The sequence below is a fragment of the Lepisosteus platostomus genome, chromosome 25, assembly GCF_059453375.1.
Source record: "Lepisosteus platostomus isolate fLepPlt1 chromosome 25, fLepPlt1.hap1, whole genome shotgun sequence".
Classification (NCBI taxonomy): domain Eukaryota; kingdom Metazoa; phylum Chordata; class Actinopteri; order Semionotiformes; family Lepisosteidae; genus Lepisosteus; species Lepisosteus platostomus.
In genome coordinates this window covers 10957771-10978760 of record NC_142635.1, presented here as the reverse complement: position 1 = coordinate 10978760, position 20990 = coordinate 10957771, and the positions used below count along the sequence as shown (strand labels likewise).

At 38.6% G+C, this 20990-nt stretch overlaps 1 protein-coding gene across 6 annotated transcripts in view; it reads right to left on the bottom strand.

The window, feature by feature from the left end:
- Positions 1-20990, bottom strand: part of ncam1a (neural cell adhesion molecule 1a) — a 242147-nt gene that overhangs the window by 83454 nt on the left and 137703 nt on the right. For all 6 annotated transcript variants that reach the window (XM_088619965.1, XM_088619959.1, XM_088619961.1 and 3 more), the window contains exon 2: positions 360-434. In XM_088619965.1, coding sequence (XP_088476091.1) covers positions 360-434 — 75 coding nt within the window. The remainder of the gene's footprint in view (positions 1-359; positions 435-20990) is intronic.

Here is a 20990-nt window from a genome sequence, read left to right as displayed (position 1 = left end):
TCAAGAGATAAACCTTCCATTTTGGCATTCAAACATGGCCTTTATCTCTACAGAGTGTTTGTTTTTAATATCCTCCTCTGGTTCTTCTTGGTAGTTATTATTCTAAAAGTAGAAAATGTTTGACAGTTCAAAAACACAGGGAAGATATATGAAAATGTACGCATGACTAAAATATTCAGAAAGCAGCAAAAGTTTCAGTGTTCCTGGGTGGCCAGAGTGTCTGCAGGTCTCTTGAATCCTGAACTGTATACAGTATAGAGATTGCATGCTGGGAGCAGCACCTGCAACAGTGGTTCCTATCCAGGGGCCAAATGCTTTCTTTACAAGCTTTCTTTACTTTGCTGTGACAAGGAGCCTACCTGCACAGAGAAAGAACTTGGATTCTCCCACACTGATCTCTCCTTGTGCCGGAATGATGTTCACTTGCAGAGAAGCTGAAAAACAAAAGAAAGATCGGAGATTAGAGACACATCCATTTGATAGGTATGATAGGTATGATTAAGACCTTACCCTTATGTGACTAAACACCAACTGGATTTCTGCACAGTTTTCAGAAAACACAAGTTCTGATTGCAAGTTTACCAGATTGTTAGTCTGACTTTTGACAGAAAAGGTCTGCAATGTTCCATGCCAGATCTCTCTACAGTTTTTTTCATGCACTTTTAAGGAAAGAAGCAATATTAATAAATTAAGTGGGAAATTTGTGACCTTAGATTTTAAATGTATACTAAAGTGTTGTACAGTATGTTTACAATGTGTTATGCCCTCTACATCAGATGTGGGGGCTAAACAATGACCAAGACTGCACAATATTAGGATTGTCAATCTTGTTAATGTTTTAAAAGTTTCTTTCTGACCATCTAATCCTCTGAACTGGGCTGCACCGAATTAAAATGTTTATTTATGAGTATAAAGATGAAGAGAAAAGGCAGAGAGAGCAACTTCTTGACACATTAAGTGGTTTAATTTCCAGCAACTGGCTTCATCATCCACTTGTTTTGCAAACTGTTTAGTCTCTGTACCTTATTTATTTTAAAGCACTCTCTATTTGTGATTAAAGTCAGTGTGAATTTTATGGATAGCACTGGCTGCCCAGGCGCGTGTGCATTCATAATGGTATGCTTGATTTGCATTCATTTTAAACAGCTAATTTAAAAGCAGGAAATTTGTTCCAAATAGAAGATCACTTCTTTTGAATGGTTTAAAAGGTCATTGAGTATTAACAGTGCTACGTAATGAGGTACCCATGCATCCAGATAGACTAACCAAGTATGTCCACAAGAAATTAAGCTGACAAGAGGATCACAATCAAATGCAAACATTTTTTTGGTAAAATAAGGAATATTACCAAGAGAACTGATGAACAATGTTTACTTGCAGTTACTACTGTTAAGACTACAGTCGGTAACTGGTTTATGAATTGTTTCTATTCAATATGACTTCCTTCATTGCTCTTTTCATATTTTCTTCTCAGTTCCTTCATTTTACTTGTAATATGCAGAAGGAAGTTTGTTATTGTTTCTGTGGTTTAATGAGGGAAAAGGAGACTTTCTTTGAAGGTTATGTCTTTTGCTCTTATTTGAATGAAGAACAATAATTGTTATTTTTACTGCTGACATACCACTTCCTATAATATGTGTCTATAATACAGTCAAGTATGTCGTCTGACGTCCTACAGGTGTTCAAATCCCACCCAACTCTTAAAAGTCCTACTGTACATTTTCAAACCAAGCAACATGACTTGAATGCGTACGTCATGAAATAACCCTCCCAGGTTACAATGGGTACAGACACATTTCAAAACTCTGAGTCGTGAGATGAGAACCGGTGACGTCCGCCATCTACATCAAGCGTCCATTTCCTGTGAGGGAGTCTCTCTGAATGCTTGCTCATAAAGAGCCTAAGTAGAGTACGGGGCTTTTAGAAACTCACAAAAAAAAATTATCACGGATAATGACAGTGTTAATCAGAAAATAAAACATCCTTGTAAGATAATAAGAAAAATAAGAAAAACATCAATTGCTGATGGAATAAATAAAGCCTTGAGTCCATCCTGCATGCCAAGTACCAGAGCAACTTGTTGCCATGGAAACCTGTAGTGCAGTCAGAACAACACTTCAGACTACTTAATCCAACAACACTGCAAGGGAAGGTTGCTCCCCTGTCTAAATGTGACAATTAAGGCTCTACACTTAAAAGATGGGGCACCAATTACCAAACCATCAGCCTCTTGTAAACTTCATTTCCACTAACATTGACCTAAAGGCCTCGGTGTTCAGTGACATTTCATAATTACCTCTCACTTCACTTTTCGAATTACTTTCATGAAACCTACCTGTGCACGTCGTGACAGTGATAAGCAAGGCGAATTATTATTTTTTCTGCATGTTCAAAATGAACCCCCCAAAAAAGCTCATAACCATAAATCAAGTTAATTTAGTTTTTCCAGTCAAATCTCATACGTTTCTGTCCTGACAAAAAAGGGAGAGTGACCGATTTAAATACAGACTGATGTTTTCAATTATTCACTTGCACACTACTGATGGAGTAAAGGAAATCTAACTAACAAAAAAGACTGAGTGTTCTATTTAAGTCATGATTTTGTCATTTATCACCCTGTCATGTGCATTTTCATCATTCAGAAATTATTATTATTTAATAATTAAAATCTTTCTTCTTAATTAAGTATTCAATCAAGTGTTTCTGTTTTCCACCTGGGTTCGTGGCTCAAGACGTTCTCAAATGTTTTCTGTTTTGTTATCTACCTATCTAGTTAAAAATGTCTCTGTTTGCTAGTCTTGCCTGCTTTTCATTTCATGCTTTCATTCCAGTTCTCTTCAGGATCTGCCTATGCTATCACTGCTTGAGAACATAAAACCTTGAAACTCAAAAGTGACTATAGCTAAAACTACAGAAGCCATATTGCTTCTACAAAGTTTAATGGAATCTTTTTTTGCCAGAAAAATGTTTCTCAGCTTCCTACCTGTCAAAAGACTAAAAGCAAAATGGTACAAGACACCACCATTAAACTGTATACAGAGGTTTTAAGCCACGGTGAACAAGTGGTCAGTTAAACCTACAGGATTTCTCTTTTGTTACCATTTTCTCTAACGCAGATCTAAGGATTTGTGAAACACAGAATTTGAGGCACTAGACAGAGTTAAGTGTGAACAAACTAAATTCCCGAAAATAAGTGGCAGCAGAAGTTCCCTTTCGGCCCATTCTTTCACGGAACTTCGCCAGCTAAGCACAGCCTTGACTTATGCGCTGGATCATAATCTAGTGTCTATCGCTCCTCTGAGGCTCCAGGATTTTTGGAGAGAAATAAATCCAATCAGGGTTCTACTCCCACTGATAGAGCTCTGGCCAAACCGAGCATCTGCAAAACTCCCGGAACACTAAATAAAGAGACCTTTTTGATCAGCACGCTTTCTGGTAGACTGTGTAAAGCCTAGGCAAATACACAATTCCGGTTAGTCAGGTACTTTTTCTTGATCACAGCCATGGTAACATACAGCATGCGAAAAGACAAATTCCTAATACAAGAAAATGTATGTGGTCAATAAAGTGATCTGATCTTCTCTCCTATCTTATCTAACAATCACAGAAAGTTTTTTTTTTTCCACCAGTTCAGGAGCATGGCTAGACACCCCCAGAAACTCATCCCAGTTTCCAAAAAAATACATCAATGACACTAATGCTGATTCTTAGGAGGTTTGAATCGCCAGAAGCCAAGAATTCCAGATACGACCCTGAGATAAATATGTAGAGGCTTACTGAAATCTAAGATGTAAGGTATTATAGATTTAAAATAAAAGTAATAAAAAGATGAAAGGAGGATGTGTTCATGGGCTCTAAACACTTTGAATTACTACATCTAGGATCAGTAACGGGGTTAGTGATCTATAAAAACCATGGAAACAGTTGTTCAGCACACATCGCTTTTCCTGTCTCTTGCGATCTATGTATCCCTGCATCCTCTTTTTCCTCATTTGATTTAATGTCAGTCGTGAAATCAAAGCCAATTTAAATAACAGTATGTTTTTAAATAAATAATCAAACTACAAGGAAGTTTTTTTTTTTTAAAAGAAGAAAGAGAGATATTCTCTAGAGTCTTAACATGGAGCCCAGGAACCTAGCCTCTCTTTGTATTGTATATACTACTGACATTTCTTTCTGAAACATGTTAATGTCTTTAAAAAATGGATGGACAAAGAATCACCTTTTGCTGAAAAGCCATTTGACCTAAAGCAGACTATGCGGATCCTTTTGTTGTCTTGGAAGTTACCATTCCAATTAATCTTGTTTTTTTTGCAATCTAATGAGCGCTAACTACGACATTGATCATGAATCTGCTCTTCTGATGAGCAAAAACGTTAATGAATATGTGGCACCAGGGATTGCTGTCGGCAGCCGACTCCTCATCGGGGAGGAGACTGCAGAATGTTCTGAGCGGCTGCAGTTTTACTCCATTGTTTACTTGTTTATTGGCAAAAACGTCCACAGGGGAGTTAATACAGTATGAAGTTCTCAACACAGCAAATCTGGAATTTAATCAGTTTTCATCAGTAAACAGTATTTTTCTTCTTCCTTGAAGGAGGAAAACATAGCACCGATTTCTCTTTTAATCCCTCCTTCCACTGCCCAAAGATTTTGTTTTGTTCTCTGTTCAGTGTGTAAGCAGTTAACACAGAGTTGATTAAACTACATTATAAACACTATGTTATGTCACTTTGAAATTAACCAAATACTACAGCTAGCTGATCTTTTTAACCATTTCGTCTCCCAGGTCATACAGAAGGAATTAATGGTAGCCAATGCACCTCAAAACAAAATATTCATAATATTTTAGAAAATTACAGAAAATATTTAGCGATATTATATCATTCTGATCATGGTCCACTTTATTCGTTATTGTAATATTGTTGCAACTGAGTGCTAAGAGCATTTACCATTTTAGGAAAATGGGTAATGTATCTCAAAATACTGAAAAGGAAATATGAGTTAAAAAAACAATTAGATACAGTTCACTTTCTGTATTTCACAAAGTGTAGGATGGGCACTGGTGGCGAGACGGAGTTTGTTATAAAGACAGCAGAATGCACAAGTCATAAATACACAGTCCTTTCAAAAGGAAAGATAAACATTATGAAAGAACAGCATTAAAAAGGACAGAAAATGTGTTTGTTTGCTTTTCTCAAAATGCTGTTGTCATGGTAAGGATGCAATACTAATACTGTAGTGCTGGGTGAAAGTCTTAATTGAAAATAACGGATTGAAAGAATTGACAGACCTGTAGCAATCAAAAATGTGTCATTTAGTAATATGAGAAACAAATATAAAATGGGATTATATATTAAAATCAACACTGGTGACATCATCAACTGTATTATGATATTTCCCTCCAAGATATACAGTATAGATATATCAAGATTAATATATCAAGAAAAACAGGATGATATATGATATTCATCATAACGCCCAAACCCTACTCCCGGTAATTCTCACATGAACAAAACACTTCATTCTTTCTATATGTGATGCATCTTTGTGATAGTTAGAAATTAATCTGCTAATTTTCACAATACACTTACAAGTCTTTTTTTCCATGTTTTTGAAAGATAAATTGATTTTGCAGCATCACATGCGACAAGCATCAGATTTAATTTATACAGCAGCTGCTAGTTCAAAACTATTTTATATTTGATATATGGATTGCATATAATGATGTGTTGAGATTGAATAAAATCTGCCGACGAAATATCCTTGGATCATATGTCTTCTGTAATGTCCCCACATGCACCAGAAGTCCTATTTTTCATTCTAAATGGTCAAATTAATCTCGAAGAGCAAATGAACTGAGGCTGTTTTAGACTTGTGAATTCACTAAACCTGCAAAACTTCCATCAATACATCAACTCTACAACCCATTATCTTCTTTCAGAGCTTGGTTTGGCAACCTACATTTGAAATCTGAATTTCTTAGCTGTGCAAGACAGAGGTACTTTCTGCCACAGAATAAATACACAAATTTAAATTTCAAACTGTTGTTGTTTTCTTAACACCTGGTACTGAGAACACTTTGAAAAAGAAAGAGCTGACACTAGAAATGGGCTGATCCCTCACAAATGTGCAATGCAAATTAATTAAGATTTTTTATACATATGTATGCTTTGTGCAGTATAAAATGGAAATATACAGCTATCCATACCTAAAACAGATACAGTCCAAATGATTCTAAAGTAGATAAAAAAAAATCTAAAATAGGTTAAAAAAAACTTCAGTCACACTGTTGAAAGTCACACTGTAGGTCATTTGGGGGTACCAGAAGGAGAGATCATGGCACGTACAGCAGCATCTGTGAGCAAATTTGTCTAATCAAGGGGAGGAGCAGAACGTTGCCTACTGTACTTGGAAAATTTGGGATATTTAGCTTGCAATGAGCTACTGAGTCACCAGCACTGCCCTGGCAGTTATCTGACACCTAGTGTTTCACTTTTGGCAGAAGCTTAGATCTTTCAAAGTCAGATTCCAAGTTGACTGCCCCAGATACAAAGTCTCCCCCCCTCCCTCCCACCTTCCTGCATCTTTTTTCAGGATTCTGAGACTTTGTGGAAATGTTCATGTAAGAGCATTAAGTGCTTTGATTCCATCTCTGGACAGAGCTTGCTGGCTGATCAAAGAACCTAAAAGCACTGCGGTTGTGTCAACTCACTCTTAATATATCTCTAAAACACCTGAGCTCCCTTCACCAGCAGTTTATTTTCAGAAAGTAAAGGAGATATACCCGCAACCTTCCCAAGAAACATGTGCCAACATGACTTTTTTATTGAATTCTTACTACTCACACTTCCCCCTAATAGAATCCCGCTGCTCGGCTCTTAACTTGTGCTGGCTGCCGGTGATGTTGGTACAGTAGGTTAGCTAAACTCTGCATAGCTTCTCCCATAAGGCACCCCCCACCAGTCTGATGAGCTTCAATAAAATGGGTGTAAAATTTGCAATAAGATCCTGAAATATGCAAAATCAAACAGATTTTAATTTTACATATCAATATCTCCCTGGAGCACTTGAAATTAAATGGACTGCTGTCGTACTTATCTGAATTGTTAATCTTCATTAATTATGGCTAAACGTTGCTCACTGTCCCCATTAGACCATGAAAAGTGCACTTTCCCCAGACCTATTTAAAACCCGCATCTTCATACTCGAGAACCTATGGGACATGGCTATTTAATTTTTTTAACAACTCACGTTTCAAATGTTTTATTCAGCCCCTGTCTAGCTTTCAAGTATGATATCAAAGGCATGACATCAAAGCCATATATCTGCCCTCACAGTATGTTACAGAGATTTACAGAAATGAGATTTTTCCCCATCCCTTATCAGAGTAGCAAATCTCACTGTACCTCAAGGCAACAAATGACATCTTTGCTGCGAAATTCATTTTTGAGGAACCTCATATTCAAAGCACTTTACTCTAGTGTTTACACAAGTAGTGTTTTTATGTGAGCTAAACTAATATGAAATGTTTTATTTACTATTTTTAATTTTTTTTCTTCAAATCTATGCCTATCGGTTTGAAGAATCATTATTAACAGGAATTGTAGTAATCAATAATATAAAACAAAGCTATATGCCGTCATTTCCATAGCCAAAAAAAACCCACACCTCGTAAGATTTTCTTTAGGCTGATGTTAATTGCAATGCTTTAATCTTAATGTTCTTCAATGTTCTGAGAACATGTATTTATGCTGCTGCTTATAGCTGTGACGCAAGTCATGTTTCTCTTTAAAATTAAACTTACAACACATAAGTGACAGGCGGGAGCTGAGAGCAATCATAAAACAACTTTTAAAGAAATGGGAAAAAACACACAAATAAAATGACTGATACTTCAGAGATGCAGATTAAAAAAAAATACATTTACTTCCTGAATGCAATATAATAAAAAGTTTAATTACATAAAGCATTACAGGTTAGTCCGAACACAAGCCCACGTTCTTCTTCTGATTGACTGTGCTGAACGCAAACTCCTAGTTAATAAAGGGTTTTACTCCAATGGTTCGGATTATAGTGTTTTTCACCAATCTGCTCTAATGAGGTATAGTAAAACATAATTGCTGTTTTCTTCTCTTTTTTAACTATGAATCTCTCATTTCAGTTACTGGTAAACAACATTAATAAGAAGACTTTTTTTTTTACAAGAAAAAGATTTAAAAAGAATAACAGCAGCGGTTCTGTGTAACCTGTAGCTGAATTTTTCAATCATGTTCCATGGTAGTGGGTCCCACTGTGTGCAAGAGGAGACAACCCGCTAAGCTTGAAAACAGTGTAAGAAAAACTGCATCTCATGATGCGAGAGAGCTGGCAAGAGCTTATGAAAACTGAAAAAACAACAACCTTGAGGTAGATTTTATAAAAATTCAAATGAGCTGATAGGCTCTGTCGCCCAGAAGGGTGGAAGGGTGAGTATGCCCTCATTAACAGCAGTGCTCTCTCAATCCACTGACTACATTGATAATGACAGCCGCACAAAGCATCAAGCATCAAGCCATGGAAAAATTCTACATTAAATCAGTTCCTTTGTACGAGGCCAGACAATAACATTTTCATTCTGTTTTTCTTCTCTTTCTCTCAAACCAACCATGTAGGATGCGCCTTTTCTAATGAAACAAGGTCTGCATCCCCAAAGCCCTGGTTTGCCCCCGTGAGACAGGGTCTGTTTTTTTTTTGTAGGAGTATAATATGAGTTTTACTGCTTCAAACTTGCAGGAAAAGCTGAAAAAGTCTAAAATCATTCCTAGCTCACTTTATAGCCCTTCCTGCTCCCAATTAGGTGGTGTTACACTTATTACAATGAGCTTATGCTAGGTGAAGCACAGTGAAATACCAAGAAAACTACAGGGGAGTATGGAAAATGTAAGTAAGCAGAAGATCAGAAGAAGATAAAAATAAGGAGAAGATGCAAATAAGCAAAAGGACTGAGTATGCAAACAGATTTCTGTGTTGTTTAATTATCTCTTCAAAAGTGCAATATGTGTGCCTCTGTACAACTGGACCACTCCTGGCTCCTCCTGTATCCTTGTAAGGCCCAGCTAATAAGGGAAAGCTGATCGAGATTTTTTGACTAACAATTCCCTTCCAAGACCGAGTGGGTGTGGCCCATGAGGGTAACCACTTCTTGGCTTTTCAGGTACATGGAAGATTTTTCTGCTGTTGCACCACCCAGAAGGGTGAGCAGTCAGACACAATGGTGACAGAGGTCACGCATCCAGCCAGGCTGCAGATTGGAGAACGCCGAAGCCCCTAACACACAAGAAGTAGAAGTGGACAACTGCACTGATTGAAGCTGCCAACAAAGGCTCTTTACTGATCAGCCGTTCTCCATCCTGGGCCTGATAATCCACACACCTGTTGGTTTTTTTTATTCCAGCCGAGCCCCAAGTTATATAATCACCCTTCGTTGACTTAATAAGAAGATTCATTGTTTGTCCTCAGCTCTTAAACATGTCGGAGCTTTTTCCTATTGTGTCTTATAAGTGACATCAAATGCCAAACTTGGGACTGGAAACAAAACACAAATATTCCAATGAAGCAGCTTCTTAGATCAATTAAGGCTTCAATTATCTAATGCAGGTGTGTGGATCACCAGGAGCAGGACTGGGAACCACTGCAGTAAAGAGAGGCCAAAGAGGCAGACACAAGCCTGGCAGAGCCATCAGGTTCCTTGCAGGCTACAATCCAGACACCTGGTAGGCCAAAAGGATGTATTTAATAACCAGTGGGCAATGCAGTCCTCAATAATTACAGTGTGAAGGGTCCCCAGACCAACAAAACCAGTCCAAGAAAGCAGAATGGCACCGTGCAGCGTGAGCAGTCATGTGTGAGGTTAGAGACAAAGCCGGGCAGCGGTTTCACGTTTAGATAACTAAGCATGAAGACAGTATAAAGATTTTTCTCTCTACAAGCAAAATGGCAAAAAAAAAAAACGTCACCAAGCAGGGGGAAAGAACATAAAATAAAAAGAGGATACAAATGTAATAATGTGAGGCAGTAAAGGTTACGGACTAGAAATTTTGAGCAATCGGGTGGGCTGATGACATTTGATAAAGAGAGGAGATATTAAGGTCAGACCCTAAATGAGCTGTGCAGTACCTAATATCTGCCTGCAGGGTAATTGCTAAGCTCAAGCCATGCAGCACACTGGGCTGAACGACAATAAAGGATGGTTACTCTTGTTTTTCCCCTAATCCAATAGGAAGGGATATAAAAAACGGGCTGCTGTAGCCTTCCACCAGCAAAACGCAAACTGCCACCCAATCTCTGTGGGTTACCTTAGTACCCTACACACCACTTTCTAATCTATTCCAATGTGATTAATTGCACCAGAGGAGAAGGATGTAAAATACGAAATAAAATATTTATATTAACTTCGATCTGTCAGAACGGCGGGCGGCATAATACAGAGCTGGAAAAACGCATGGAAATCAATGGCGGGAGAGGAGAGAACAGGAACAGACTTTCAAAATTAAACAGAAAATGACAAATGCATTAATCCATCTGTAGGGGACCAGGCTTTCGCTCCACAGAGCAGAGAGGGGGCTACACACTTCATACAGTACAAGCACACATGGCATTTAGAAAGTGAGCTAGCTTTAACAACAGGAGCTCTGCACTGTGTTTTACCTTTGTTACCCTGGCAAAAGAAAAGAGTAAAGATATACCCAGCAACAGGATAACCAAATATTCTGTCTTGCTGTCATTTGTGGAAGCTGGCTTCCTGCTGCAAAAAACCACAGGTCATTCTGACATAGTACTCAATATGATCATTATTTATTTTCAGCTTGAGGAAGTCATACGCACACGCCAAGACCAATAACGTATGCGGTACCTACTGCCCATCACCATGTCGGAAAAACAGAAGTAAAAATGCAGAGGTTTTTCACAGAAGGCTATGGCACACTTGGGGGGTAACTTCAGCTCTGCCAAAACTCCCTCACCACCCTAATTTCTGCCACAGGGCTTCAAACCTCTGGCAAGCTTAAACCTACTGTACTACAGGGGACGTGATTCAGTGGCTATAACATCTTTTCAGATCATAACATTCAGGGAATAGAAGCAGACAATTGTACTGGGTGAAGCTGCAGGTTGTCCATCTTGACTCCACTAAAGGAGCCCAGGAGACAGCACCCTAGTGGAATGAGCTATCATGTCCTTGTTATGGCACATCTTGACGTAAATCCAGCAACAACAAGACCCTCAAACCTTTGCCAAAGGTTCAATCTACTGTGCTACAAGGATGTGGTTAAGTGGTGAAATGTGTTAAATACAGTGTCTTTTTGTACATGTTTTTTGTTCCATATCTCTCCCCGATTACTCTTTACTTCCTTTCAGCTCGCAGGAGTGAGCAGTTTCCCACTTCTCTTCATGAGAAGTGAAATGTCAACCACTAAAGCACTGTTTTCAACATTTTTCAGGCTGATGAAAAAGCATGAAAATTGAAACCTGGGTAATATCATAAAGTTCATTGGCATTCATTGTGCAGCTCAGATTTAAGTAGATAAGGGTGAAGGAAAAGGTATTACAAAAAAAGGTTTCTAAAAAGGTAGCATTTTTTTTTCTTTCCATTTATTTTCCATTTCCCATTATTACAGAATCTGATAAGCTTCATATCAATGTCCCTGTTTATATTTAAATCACCGTTATTATTTAGGATCAAGTATTTGACAGATGAGCTTTCTGTTTTATTAACAAACATGAGACATTCACGCTGGAAAAAGCATGCAATCTAATAAAATGCATTCTGAAAGGAAGAGTAAAATGTAGGTAGAAAGAAGCTCATAAAACTAGTTTTACATCATGCACCTCAATTAGTTTTTTTAAGGGTGAAAAAAGGGATTCTAAAATGTAAGGCCAAGATTATTTTCAGTGATAAAATATTGATTTTATTTGTTTTCCATCTGGGAGCTGCAATACACCAGAGACTCCAGACAAATGTGCTTTGCTAACTAAAATACCACACACTAGCCTTAGGGAACCTGTGCAGGAGATTCTGTATTTGTGCATCAGCAAGCATTAGATAATGCCCTGCAAGTCCAAAACCTCTTCTCACTTGTCGGAGATATGCTTTCTGCCACATTTCAGTTTCACAGAGATAAAGACAGCAGAGGTACAGCTCTAAATACAGCCTATTAAGAGAGACCTACAGACATATGGAAGGGATCCACAGAAAAAAAAATCCACAAACAGAATCCTAATAAGAAACTTAAAATAGCATCTTAACAGTCTTCTTATTCATCTATCTCAGTCTTAACTATTTTTCTCCGAACATTTATAATCAGAAGGCAACAATGTAACTTTCAAGTGTCTGTTACCATTTGTTCCACACAAAAAAGGAACACCTACACGTTTTATTTATGTCAACAAGCCACATTTAATTTTTTTTTTGCAATTTAAAGTATGATTTATTTTTCTTTTTTAATAGGCCAATTTTCTGGCTGGGCTCCAGCTGTCGTTCAAGCCAACTCACGATCACACCCACTGACTGGTCCCAGAGAACAACAGAAAATACTCTCCACATTGTACTGTTCAGGCCCAGACTGCGAAGGGTAAACTCTTGACACTTGACAGGCTTGTTTTCTCTCAATGGGTCACAAACATCCTCCCATTTTAGATATGCCAAATGCTCAAAGACTTAACTTGCTGGCAGCAACACGCACACCCACTTGGGAGAGAACAAGACACAAGGACACAGCCATCCAGCTCCACTGTGAGCTCCAGTGGAGAGGTAGAACTGACTGGAGGTGCTGTCATGGATGGCAAGCCTGCAGGTATCTGGCAGGTACCTGCAGGCGTATAGAGGGCTTTACTGAAGACATATCCAACCAGTTGTGCTGGGCCATTCATCTCAATTAGCTCATGTAATAGTAGTTAATTGATCCAAGGACCTCATCAGCCAATTCTTGAAAGAAGCCAGGGTATTGACCTGAAAAGCAAGGCTGGGAAGCTTGGTCCATACTCCCGTAACCATTTGGGTAAAGAAGTGCCTCCTCTTCTTGTTTTTAAATGTAAATCGAAAATGGAAAAGTAAAATGTAAGTCATAATGTTAAAATCATCCCACTGTTTGCCTTGGCCAGCAAGTGAAACAAATCAAGGTCGAACCTGCAACACTGGAGAGCTCAACCAGCGCTCTGAGCAAGGACCTTTACTGGCAGTGCCACCTGCGAGCCTCACAACCTGCTAATATCTGCACACGTACTGTATCGGTGCGAAGCCCTTGAAACAACCCCACCCCCGGGAAAAAATCATTTTACAGTCTAAAAAAACAGCTTAGACTTTCAAAATCTGTTTTGCCACAAACAAAACAGCCAGTAGAGCTCTCACCCTCCAAATCACCCACCCATATGTAACCTAGGTTAGCTCTCATGAAACAGTGCCTGAACACTGCCCTGTAGTAATTTTATTAAAACAGGAATAAGGCTGCAGTTGCTACTCCTGGCTGATAATTGCATTAGTTATTTTCTTCCTAGGCACTTATTCACATCTATCATTCCCACTTTGAATACAGAAGAATTGTCCTTGAGCTGGCAGCAAATGTTATAGGCTACCAAAACAACATATGCTCTCCAGATTTCAGCATATGCTCCCTCTCTAATTGGGATGTTGTTATATTGTGATGACTTAATGTTATTATTACTACGCTTTTATAATGACAGTGCAGCACAGCTTTCTTCCTACTACATACCGTACTTGTTCAGTTAGATGTGAAAGCTTCCTTTAGTTAATCAATGTCACGTGGCTACTGTGTAGTAATCTGGATGTGGTCATGGAGCTTGAGGAAAAGGGACAACCATAAGTTTTTTGGGAATAGATGCCACGCTAAATAATCTTGCATCCATCCATCTTCTAAACTACATTCTAATCCATTACAGGTGCAGGGTAGGATACTCTCTGGGCAGGACGTCAGTCTATCGCAGCGCAAACACAGATATGCACACACTCACACCATGGCCCATTTTCCCAGAAGGCAGAATTCACCTACCAGTGTGTCTTTGGACTGTGAGAGGAAATGGGAGTACAAAAGGAGGAAACCAAAGGTGGGGAGAACATACAAACTCCATGCAGACAGCACTCCTGGGCCCAGGGCTGAGAGGCACCACTGCTAACTACTGTGCCGCCCACCAACCAATCTTCATCAAATCTATATAATGGAATACATAGGCTATACACTGTAAGTCTGGAAGAAAAAGCATGTACTGAAATCTAAAGGAAGAAGTTAGTAGCCACAGAAATGTTGAAATGACACATATGAACTGGAAGGTGTCTTGCTTATCCGGTGCCGGATCTGTCTGTGTGGAAAAGGTATTGAGATTTTCAGGGACGGAGCGTGGAGAGATGGGTGTAGCTGATTAATGAGGTAGGACCCTGCACCAGAAGGGGCTGTGCACTGCAGGCAAGAAACTAAACTAAACAGGAGTCAACTGACTTGAAATAAGGAGTTTCCAGGACTGGTGCCTGATCTGGGGAAACAGCACAAGGAAGAGGTTCAAAAACTGCTGTACTTGGCCTTCCCTGGAGACACATAAGATAATGTGTTTTTTCCCTGAGGAATTTTAAACTTGTAATGCTTGGCAGTATACATTAGAGCTACTTTGCTCCTTAATCTAAAATTTAATTTAAAAGCTTTCAATGCAAAGTACCCGAGAACAGAAAAGTGTCCCCATTGGAGAAGAGGCCTTTGATCTTCACAAGATATAGCTTATTAGCATTGTTCTGGCTGTAAATGAGTTTTTTTTTATTATTTTAACTAGATATACACAATGGCACAGAGCACTCACATCCCGTTTTTTATATACTAATTTGACTCACAAACTTTGACGCCGGTTGCTAGAAAATAAAACTGAGAAATTAAAAAAAAAGCAAACTAAAAAAAAATACTTCTGGCCTATACCGCCTTAGACAAAGATCTTCATTAGAAAACTGTCAGTATACTTGTACGTCATATAAAAATAGATTGTTTTATAAGACTACGGAGGGGAGAGACTAGATCTGGTTCCTATCTGCTGCTCATGGTACAGTAAATGATACATTTTTGTTTCACTTGTACAGTCAAGACAATTGAAACATCAGCAAGCAGAAATCATATCTTGAGCATTTGTTTTTAACTGAGGCTACAGTATCCTAATCTACACAGAAGTCCACACTTGGCATTAGTCTGACTCCAAGCTTGGGCCAGATTGTCACTGAATAGAAAGAGCCAATTGAGAGCTACAAAGTCATTAAGCTTGCTTCTTAATTCATGCCCCATCCAATGAATTATCCTCAGAGAGTCTCTCTGCGTGCTGCCAGTGACAATTTATGGCAGGAGCCAGATGAATTGCACACCTTACAATCCACACAAAGCCCAGTTGGGAACAGCTGAAGGACACAGGAGTTACACTGGCTTATGTTTGAGGTACCACAATCAGCGTGACAAAGAACTGACAGTCTGACAAATAGATGCAGCACTGAACAATGGATGCCCTATGTTTGTTCCAAGACTCTGAAACAACCAACTTTACCTTGGACTAAAGATTTGTTATTAGTAAAAAGAAATAGGAAAACAAAATATAAGACACTTGTTTAAAATAAACAGTACGAGAAATAGTTTCTAAGGACTGTTACTACAGTTAGCATAGTCAACGCCCCGTCAGGTTACAGAGTAGATGTAAAGAAGTTCCAACAGCTGTTTAGTGACAAAACCAAGACAAAAAATCATCAGTTCAGATTCATTTTAAAAGGAAAGGCACAAAAGCATGATTTATAAAAAAATGTAAAAAGGATGCCGGACAAATTCACTTTTAAATCCTTAACCCTTGTCAAAAGGAACATGGGCATGGGAACGGAAAATGCAATTTTTCGTTTTCAGTATGTGTATAGCTTCGAGTTTTGGAAGGACTTGAGCAATGTTCATTGCGTGTTCCACTAAATTAACCATGGGCAGCACGGTGATACAGTGGGTAGCTTTTCTGCCTCACACCACGGGGGCCATACAGTAGGTTCAATTTCTAAGGTTCTGTCTACATGGAGTTTGTATGTTTTTTTTGGGTGCTCTGGTTTTCTCCCACAGTCCAACGACATGGTAAGTTAATTGGCTTCTAGGAAAATTGGTCCTGGTACTGTACTGCCGGTACATCTTTCACTATGATCTTATCTATCAAAAACAAAGGGAAGATAAGAAGAAAACACAATCCCATTTTTATATACAGTGTCATTTCGGCCTATCAGACCATTTGGTCTGTATCTCATTACAAGAGACTTAAGTCTACTGCTGGTGAAAGACTATCACATTATTTTTGTGCACCTACAGCTTCTATTAGCAACAAAGAAAAATAATGTGATTAATGGCTCAGGTTCAAAGACATTACAGCAGTCATTTTTAATAGCTACAGTTAAAGAGCATCAGGTTTGTTTTATGAAACCTTCAAAGCTTCCTGTATAACACACATTGCCTTTTTAAGAACAAGCTTGATGTCTTTAATACTGGTGTCAAGTCCAAGGTCAAAATAATTTCTTCAACTTAGGAGACATCAATGAAGAGATCATAATATTCAACAGTACATTTAACTAGGTACCCATTTTTGCATAAATGCAAGGCTAAAAAACAATAAATTAATATACACAGTAGATGAGTGTAGCATGTATTGACAGTAAAACTTACTTGCATAATATTTTCAACACAGCATGGGAATCTTTCAAATATAAAAACACATCAGTGAGCATTTAACAAATTCATTACGGCTTAGTGGCTTAGTATGAATAAAAGAAAGCTACATCAATAATTTATTAATTTTTTTTTGTAAAAACTCCATTTCACTGCAGTTCATGTTTCATCTACAATGCCCTGATAGAAACCTATCTGATTATCAACTGAAGTTTAATTAACCATTCTAACAAACATTAAGGCCAAGTCTAGGGACTGTGGTAAGGATGCTATACCTTAAGGAATACACTTGTTCCCCACACTGCACAAGATTACGTGTTTTAATATTTAGGCCAGTTTATCACTGTACTACACACAGTACTCTCTGATATCACAAACCACCAAAGGCGCTCAGGAGTATTGATTTTTCTCTCCAAACTTCTCTTAGATGATTCCTTATCAGCAATGCACCTTTCAATCTATCCCATTAAAATGAAGTCACTCATCAATTCGAAACAATTTTAGAGTATAATTTTTTATACTCAATTTGTATTGTCAGTTTTTCTAAATAAATAAAAGGGCTTCCTACCATACCTGCATGGTGTACAGTCACTTTAGCATAAAAATGCAATGCTTTTGAGCTATTATACGTGCAAATATGTTTAAAATCTTCTTTGCATACCCAGGAAGCACACTACACACTGGAAACACGCGAATGGCATGCATAAGCTCACAGGAGTTAAAATCTAAAACTTCTTAGCAACTTTAAATTCCACAAACCCCGCACTCCGCCATCTCGTCAGTAAACAAGACATCCATCCTTAGCTGAGACCATGCAGGCAGAATACATCTGAAAGCATCCGCCTGCAGCTATAGTACATACAAATTGATCGTGAAACATATAAAACACTAAAATGAATCTGCCCTTAATACATAAACTTACACCAGATCTTGCACTGTACTGAATGAAGTCTGGCGAGTAGCTAATCCGGTGCCAAACGGTCTCTTTGTCATCTCGCAAGAAAATCACAAGCAGCATGAGGACGTACATCCTCCTGCTGGAATGATGTCATGTCAGAATGAGCCCGCAGGACGGGCAGAAGAGCTTTGAAGTCAGGTTGCCGTTCCATCAGTTAAAGCGGAGATCTGTAGGGAGTGGGCACTCCTGCCGAGACCATCACACCTGTGCCTCTCCGTTTCATCTTGGCAAGGTGTTGGAGACTCATGGTCGCCCAGACCGTGCCCTGCTATTTTTCGACTGTTTGACCGTAATGACCTTCCATGTTTGAAATTGATAGCTGCAAACACCCCGGAGAAGCAATGACTTACTTCAGCCTCAGGCATCCCAACGGCACTAAGGCATCCTTCTCTTGATAACAGAGTACACTGGCTCCTTCCTGTGTTTTCCCTCTTTGCTTTTCGGCAGGCTCATCTTTTCATTCAACAGCCTCATCACCTGTTAATCAGCTCTCTTTCTACTAGAGTGATTTAGTGTTTCTTGAACCACAGCCAGTCTTCTCTGATCAATTAATCAAAATAACTACAAAAACATGCACTCCATGTTCCAAAATATGTATGCTACCTGTATATGTATTAAAAACATACTGTCCATACAGATGTAGAGTAACAAATTGTTTTGTGCTTTGACGTTTGTATGATCTTACCCTCCGTGCAGAATGCAGCATACATCTCTCATTGCTGAATAAATCTTAAGTACTTCATTTTGTATAAGTAAAGATTGTGATATACTTTTTTCAAAAAAGACCCCTAAAGTTTGCTACAAGGAAGACAATATTTCAATGCCATCATTAATTCAAATTTAATGCAGAGTTTTTAATGCAAAGTAAAAAAAAAATCAAGGTAGCAACAACTGCTGACAGTCATTACTGTAAATCCAAAACAGAGCCAACAACAAGATTGTCTAAGTCTTTGACAGCTTCCTGCTGTACGTCTTCATAACAGACAGTCCACAGAAAAATAAAGCATGTCAATCCATACTGAGTGGGGACTGAAAAACTGATCATACTGTAATTCCTTCTTTCACTGGCTTGAGTTGAGTCATCCCAGAGAGGATAAGCAACGTCCTGTGTTCAGCAAGGACACGGAGGGAAATGCGAGAATTCAGTGACCTCACAGCTGAAGAGCTGACAGAATACATACAGTATGTAAATTTGCTTCTTAAGTAGGTGGAAAACCTGCAGCCTTCTGGCTTGGAGACAAAAGCTTTTGCAGCTGAGCAAACACAGGCATTGCACAGTTCCCTCACACATCAAAACCTGTCAAAAGGCCAAGCTCAGAATATTCCAAGCAGGTCATATAAGAGTGATTGTCATAGTGTTTTTTTTTTCCAAGTAAGACCTAACGCTGGGAGTGAGTGGAATACAACGTGGGGAGCTCTCCTAGTAAACAGCTTGGCAGTACCATCTGCTGCTCACAGGAAGGCCTCATTTTCCTACTCAGCGTGGCACGATCTCTGGCAGGGTATGTAAACGGGAATGCAGCCTGTTGGTTTTATTCCCGTGGCCTATTTTTCACACCGTTTCGTTTCTAAAGCTCAGACATTCAAGCTTGCTTGAACTAAATGCTAATCCCACGAAGGTACTGGATCTAAATCGCTGAAGACAACTGTGAAAGAAGTCATAGGATGTTACCGAAAATAAAATTAAAACGTTTTTTCCCCCCCATTACAAAAATCAAATTGTCTTAAACGCACCTTGTACTTCAAGATGCTGTGACAGCCAAGCAAGCCCCTAATCTTAAGGAATAAAAAAAATTTCCTCTTGTTTACTAACTCAGAAGATGAGACACTGAATGAACTCTTCAAATCTTTCACCAAAAGGTGTGTAGTATTATTATTTAGCATACAAGGAAATATTTATTTGAAATAACTTTTCTTTAGAACATATTCTGATCAATACATAGAAAGCATCAGGTGAGTATACAGTATATCCCACGTCTTGTTTAAATTTGAAACTCAGACCTATTTTCCAAATCTTCCCTATTCTGTTCTGCCTTCAAAAAATATAAGACATTCTGTTTCCCTCTGTTACGGGACTGATTATCTCCTCTTGCCTGTGCTATTGACTGATTCTGGCATGTCCTGTTGCTCTCTGAACTCTCACTAGTGTGGCTGCCAGCTCACAGGAAACAGCATCAGAAACCCAGTGCCTTTTATATAAACTGCACAAACAGACTAAAGGCAAGTTTTGTACCATCCCCAAAATAAGAACTGTAGTAACGCTCTGATAACTTTTTAATTAATTCAACTGTATTAATGATGATAAATTCCTTTATAAACAAAAAATACAGTACAGGTAGCTATTTAATGATGTACAGTGTATCATATACTGTAGGAAACATTACAATGTAGACCATTCCAGTTTCTGAACAACACCTTCTGAATGAAGATTGCTACTTTAGCATGGTACTGTATATTTTTGCAACACCTCTTTAAAAAGTAACATTTAAGACATTAATTATTCAAAATGGGTGTCATTCCATTAGTGGCTAGCATTGCTGCCTCACAGCACTGGGGCTCTGGGCCTGATTCCTGGAGTGCTGTCTGCACTTGGATGCTTCACTTAATATTCAGCTGATTCCCTTTTACATTTCCAAGACGTACTGGTAGATGAAATGGCTTCTGGGAAAAATGGGCCTGGTGTGAGTGTATGTGTATCTCTGTGTGTGCCCTCCGATGGACTGGTGTCCCATCCAGCCTTTATCCCGCCCAGTGCTTCCAGGGATAGACTCCAGGCCACTGCGGCCCTGAATTAGATAAGCGGTTATTGAAAGTGATGTGATATGTGATGATTATTATTCAAAATGGCTGGCTTGACAGTATGAAAACCAGAGCCAGCAGAAAATGAAAAGGAGCAAAGATCTGGCACATTCTTACCTCCTCAGTTATTCATTCACAAGTTTTTGAATATGTTTTGTTTTGAGGTTAGACCCTGTTTGCATATCAAAGCAGCTGTCACAGCTTCAGTGATTTCAACCTAAATCAAACATGACAACACAACATTTTCTTTTTTTACTTTCTTAAATAACTAACATAAAAGGGCAAGGCAACTACATTATGACAAATGAAGGCTTTTTCGGTGTGTGGGAGGCCCAAATGTTTTTTAAGCATAAATTATCTACATTGTGTGAAAAGCATCACTGCTTAATAACAAATTCTGCCCCCCCCTCAACTGTGCTTCTGAAAATAGCACCAACTGAAAAAATCAACTTTAAAAACAAGCGTTGCAATGAACATGTCTTCAAAATATTCATTTAACCACACTAGGGAGTCTCTGTATATGATGT